The sequence below is a fragment of the Oxyura jamaicensis genome, chromosome 1 (assembly GCF_011077185.1).
Source record: "Oxyura jamaicensis isolate SHBP4307 breed ruddy duck chromosome 1, BPBGC_Ojam_1.0, whole genome shotgun sequence".
Lineage (NCBI taxonomy): Eukaryota > Metazoa > Chordata > Aves > Anseriformes > Anatidae > Oxyura > Oxyura jamaicensis.
This window is the reverse complement of record NC_048893.1, coordinates 32,129,810-32,135,545: the sequence shown is the minus strand read 5'-3', so window position 1 is coordinate 32,135,545 and position 5,736 is coordinate 32,129,810. Positions and strand designations below refer to the sequence as shown.

The following is a 5,736-nucleotide window of genomic DNA, read 5'->3' as shown; positions in this document are numbered from 1 at the left end:
AAAGAAAGAAAGAAAGAAAGAAAGAAAGAAAGAAAGAAAAGGAAAGAGAAAAAAAAGAGAGAGAGAGAGAAGCTGGCCGCTCAGTAAATTAAATTGCGTGTGTGATTGACAGAGAACTGAAGCAGAAATACAACCTTGCATGGTCACCTACAGACAACTGAGCCTGTTCCTGTTTACCTCCAGGTGATTCACCACATACTGATGTCAAACAAAACGGATCAGATGGATCACACCTGAAAAGTGCCCATTCGTCTTTGTTAATTACACAGGAATCCCAGGGTAACTTTCTCAGATATTGATGTCCATGTTCCAGACCTCTAAAAGATGGAGAGGCGAGGCATAGCCTTTCAGCCCCTGATTTTCCTGCCCTCTGACACATAGTGTTGGGGGGATAGTACACGGGATACGCTTGATATGCTCTGTCTTTCAGCTAAAGTGAAAGGCCGGAGTCATCACTAACTTCCCGTTCACCAACAAATATGCAGTGTTAAATGCTGTCGTTAAAAAGTGACTCTGCTGTGTTGATGTGCAACTCCTGCGTGAGTAAAACCCCACAGGAACCTTGTCCCTGATGCAAATGCGGGGTAGAGAGTCTGGTTGGGCTGGCTCAGATGGAAGGGTACACTCCCTGGTATTCGGGTCTGTGATTGCTGCGAGAACCAAGCCTTGCTCTTCTTCGGAGGAGAAAATGGGGCCTCAGGAAAGGGTTTGGTGACTTTGTGCTGGTTTCTGAAAGCCAGAGTGAAGCAAACCTGTCAGGGGAAACAATGCTAATAGAGTCATCGCTTTGGCACATGAGCCCTGCTGGAAAGAAAGTCTGCTAATCCCCTCTATAGTCTCCCTATTTATACCCTTAGGCAGCACACCAACTGGCCAAGTACAAGAACAAAAGCTGACTAGAAATATCTCCTGTGACTGTTGTTCTCACGAGCTATTATCCCCTTTATTAAGGATCAGGCTAAGAACAACCTCTGTTAAGGACACTGTTCAGCAAAGCAATGTGATTATCATGCTGATTTAGGTGAAACTTGGCCCTGTGGCTTGCCTCTCCTCCTGCCCTCCCTAGGCCCCAGGCCCAGCTGTCTGGGCTTGCTCAGGGGCCAGCGTGGCTCCTGCTTACATGGCGATGAGCTTCAGCCTGGAAGTCATCTTGGCCATTATTTTAACACATTCTGAAACATACATTTTACAACAAAAAGGAAAAAAGGATATATCTTAGACTACATATTTAAGGGTCACCTTAGAGACAAGGCCATGTAGAGAAGGGCAAGGCCTGGGACTGTTCTTTAGATCACTGCAGCTGTGTGGTGTTTATTTATGAGCATTGTGAAAAATAAATATAATTGATATTTCATATTTATATTTAATATATATGCAGATAATTAATAGTTATGGTGATCTTCCCTATTTAGAAGGGTTGAGTGCAGTTTTTATGTCATGAAAATAAAAATCCATTCCAATGTCCTGCTTCACCATGGCTGAATAGAGGTGTGCCTTCTTGACCTGGAACAGCCCAGGTTCCTTTGTGTTAATCAAATCCAAAAAGGAAAAGAAACCAAAGTTGGATTTTCTGATCTTTCAGAACAAAACAAAACCAACCAACCAACCAAAGTATTTCCAGAGACTTTGGAAATGTAGAGTGCAAACAAGTCCAGTGGTTTAATTGAAGCAAAAGGGTTGTGGGGGGTGTTTCATCATACTTGGTTGTGCAGAGCATGAGAATTCCTCTTTGAAAAGCTGCATCGAGAATGGAAGGGATGTACTTCAGGCTCCTGCAGTTAGAATTGTTGGAAAGATTTGATTAGATTTATCTTACCTGGAACAGTTTTACAAACTGACCGAATGTAATGTTTCCATTTCCGTATTAGAAGTGTGACTGGGGATAAGTAATGAGGTAACCTGGATTTAAGGTGTCTGTCAGCTGAATGATGGAGATTCTTGGGAAATGCTTTTTCAGACTATGTGGTTGCAACTTTCAAACCCTTCCAATAATGGACGATCAAAAAGTTTATCTGTATGATACTATGACCTTTCAAGTTGCAATCCCACTGATGTGGTGGTGCAGTATTCTTACAAGTTCACTGCTGCTGTAGGATGTTAGGCTTGAGATATGCCACCACAGTGAGGCAGTGAAGAACTTCCATGATGTTATTGTGAGCATTAGCTACAAAGTACAAGTACAGTCAGTCCTCTTTGCAAGACCAAGTGAAAACCAGAAGCAATAGAGAAAGCAGAGGTTTGAGTATTTTTTCCAAATTGTCTCATTCAGGGATTTAGAAGTGGGTGAAGCAGGTGGTTCATGAGGTGTGCTCATGTGCACAAATCATGCAATCGTGAGGCTGGAGGAGGAAAAAGCAATCCACCTCAAAGCTGAGGCACACTTGTATCTCCTTTCTGGGTGAAGAAGTTGAAAGTTGGAAAGCCTATTGTACCTCATGTTGAATTTTGTCTCTTTGGGTCTGTCTGTCTGATCCACTATTTGTCTGTTGCTCATTAGAAGAAGAATGATCTCCTAGGAGTGCATTGTGCAGAGCCTGTAACACCTCTGTAGGAGCTACAGTAGCAAACAGGGGAAGAGAAACACTACTTAGTAATTTTTTCTTATACTAAGAATTCAGCCTTCATCAAAGTGAGATATCAGGACAATGGAAGTGGTCTTCCCAAGTCAGCTGTTTGCCAGTGTTGTTAGCATTTATGTGTAAAGCCATTTCTGAGAACAAGTCTCGCTCCTTAGCAAGACCTCCAGTATCTTCCTGGAGCTTCCTCAGGGGGTTTGAATTCAGCCCTTCCACTTTCCTTCTGACTCTGGCTGTGCATTTTGAAGATGCATACTCACAAGTTAAGACATCACATATTGCTTGCTCCTTCTCTAGCAAAGGCAGGATTTAATATTAATCTTTGTTTGCTCAACAGTAAGAGTTGTATTTAATCTAAGATCTTTTAAATTTAACACTGATAAATCGAGCGCTTCCTTAATGTATGTTCACATTCTGTCTCAGTCTGTTATATATGCGTTGTACAAATGTGATGCATTGGCTTTGTAAACACACAAATAAACAAAAGGAATTAACTTCTTCCCTCTAGAGAAAAAAAAAAAGCATTTGCAAACCGGGTTACTTCTCTGTGAAGTAATGGAGCTGTGAGAGCTGCAGTTCATCCTGTGCTAGGCTCAGGGAGGCTCAGCTGATCTGACACTGCTTTACCCCTGAACGGGAAGGTCCAACCCCCAGCTTCTGGCTGCATGCTCCCTCACACCAGCACTGATGCTATATTGCTGGCTGGTTCTGAAATAAGCCAGTTTGACTCACTGATCCAGAATTAGGCTGAATAGGTGAAAAATTAGGTAATTTTCTGCTAGGTTCATGTGTTGCAGCATCTTCAGAACAGGCTTGACAAAGTCATATGTATACAGTGGACCTAATTCTGATACCTGGTTTGCAAAACTGTTACCCACAGGATGCTGAGAAGAGCCTGCAAGAAAGAGACACTACCTAAAGAACAAATGTACATTAATAATTTTAATAAGATCTTGCACAGTCATGAAAAACAAAAACTCAAATCACCATCTTAGTTCAGTCCTCAAAAATGTCTGTAGCTGGCCCAATTAATTTGATGAGGTACAAAAATTAGCAAATAACTTACAAACTCGTTTAAGGCTAAAAAAAGTTGTAGGAAACCATACATCATGTGCAGTTGTGAGGCAAAGTTACATTGCTGCTCTCATGTGTGCTGTAGCTCATCCTTTAACTGCCTGCTACTCTGGGCATCCTTTGCGCAGCAAGGTCCCCGTACTTGATTGAATTTGTAGTGTGGGTGATACCCCAGTGAGCTATACACACCTCCTGTGTGTCTGGGAGCGCTAAAGGCCACTGGAGAACTAGAGCAGTCATTGTCTTTGATTTAGTAGCAAAACCTGTTTTCATTACTTTGTCTCAAGTCCTGAGGACAGCCCAAATCCTCCAGCACTGAAGCTTTCAATAAGACATTGTTTGCTCTGCTGTGCTGTCAATAAGATGCCATTACTTTGGCTGCAAGATAAGAAAAGATTTGTTAATGGCGCCTCTTGGGGATGGCAACATGTTTTTCCCCCCCTTAAAGATCATTGGGGAAAAAATATGGGAGCAGAGTGACAAGGAAAGAAAACAGATTGTTTTTTTGCATGTATGCTTTCCAGTTAAAGCCTGAAGCTATGAAAAGCACAAATGCAGACTTTTTCTCTCTATTATCAATTTGTAGTAGGGTGTGAAAACAGTGATATAATACACAATGTGCTGTAGCATGTGTACTTCTTAAAGAGAAGAAAAAGGAGTCTCTCTGCAGGTAAATGCTGAGTTGGAACAGGTCTCTCTGTCGCTAATCCGGAGGCACCACGCTCCAGGAGAGGCAGGCCGGTGTTTGCCTTTCCCAGATTTAAATGAGCAGTTACTAATTAACAGCAGATATGGAAAGAATTTCTCAGCTGTAGCTCCGGAGCCTCTGTCAGCACCGAAACGGGGGCTCGCTGGCCCTCACCCTGCGGCCTCAGCCTCACCCAAACCTCCTGCAGGTCTTCCCGTCTGGCGTTCGTGCCCCCAGCTGCACAGCAGGCTTCTGCCATCTCCACACGTCCTGGTCTCCCTGCTGTTTTCAGATGCAAGGTCACAGTTTGTGCTGGCAAGCCAAGAAACAACCATGACATATTCTGTTCATGACCATACTTAGGACAATAGTGAAGGGCCCTATTCTGCCAATTTTTAGCTGCCGGTATAACGTCCTATGCAGTTAAAGTTAAGAACAACCAGAGGGCATGTCTGAACTTGAAAACTCCTTTGGATTAAGGTGAAACAAATTCAAGGCACAACGGCTCTCCCTGAATAGCGATATTCAGAAGACCAAGCCCAGGTGCCAAGACCAACCCTGTGTGTTTGCAGTCCTGCAGAGGACTCTTAAAGGCACAACATGGCCCAATCCCCCTCCTTATTTATTTATTTATTTATTTTAAAAGAAAAAGTCATTACAATAATTGTGGGATAAAGAGCAGATTTACCACAGGACAAATAACCCCTGTCTCACCTCTTGGTGAGCTTTCAGCTCTGTAAAACCCAAGAACCTAACAAACCCCCAAAGCCAGGGACCCGTGGTGGAGTGGATGGACTTTGGGGTTTGAGCACCGAGCGGGAGTGATTGGTCACCTCTTCCCACTCCAGCAGGGAGCAGACCAAAGCAAAGATCCTGCAGTTCCCTGGTCACAGAGGCTTGAGTGTAATTGTGCTCAACCAGAGCAGCCAGACTGGTTTAGAAAATGACTGCATGAATGAGCACAATGAGGCTGTAAGAGGAGACTCCCTACTCGGGTCCAAAGAGGATCGCGGAAGAATGGGGAGGTAAGACAATAGCTGGCAGGTGCCTGTGGCTGGGAGCACGGCTTATTTATCCGCTCACTGTGTGACCTCCACCTGGGAGCAGAGAAATGGTGCAAGAGGGTTACATGGACACTAAATGAGTATCTAAAAAATAAAATCCCTGATATTGTGTTGTTAATGGTATCAGAGGTGGCTGTAATTTCTTTAGTCTTGCACAGTTTAAGAATTTCAGTTTTTCTTTTCTTCTTTTTTCTTTTCTTTTCTTTTCTTTTCTTTTCTTTTCTTTTCTTTTCTTTTCTTTTCTTTTCTTTTCTTTCCTTTCCTTTCCTTTCCTTTCCTTTCCTTTCCTTTCCTTTCCTTTCCTTTCCTTTCCTTTCCTTTCCTTTCCTTTCCG

The 5,736-nt window shown here is 43.1% G+C and overlaps 1 protein-coding gene and 1 long non-coding RNA gene across 2 annotated transcripts in view; one reads left to right on the top strand and one right to left on the bottom strand.

The window, feature by feature from the left end:
* Positions 1 to 3,551: 3,551 nt before the first annotated feature.
* Positions 3,552 to 5,736, bottom strand: part of ANO6 (anoctamin 6) — a 77,074-nt gene continuing 74,889 nt past the window's right edge. Inside the window, exon 20 of the mRNA XM_035331366.1 lies at positions 3,552 to 4,028. Coding sequence (XP_035187257.1) covers positions 4,020 to 4,028 — 9 coding nt within the window. The 3' untranslated portion in view covers positions 3,552 to 4,019. The remainder of the gene's footprint in view (positions 4,029 to 5,736) is intronic.
* The window catches only part of LOC118169777, a 4,508-nt gene continuing 3,450 nt past the window's right edge, over positions 4,679 to 5,736 (top strand). The window contains exon 1 of the long non-coding RNA XR_004752275.1: positions 4,679 to 5,363. This is a non-coding gene — a long non-coding RNA (uncharacterized LOC118169777). The remainder of the gene's footprint in view (positions 5,364 to 5,736) is intronic.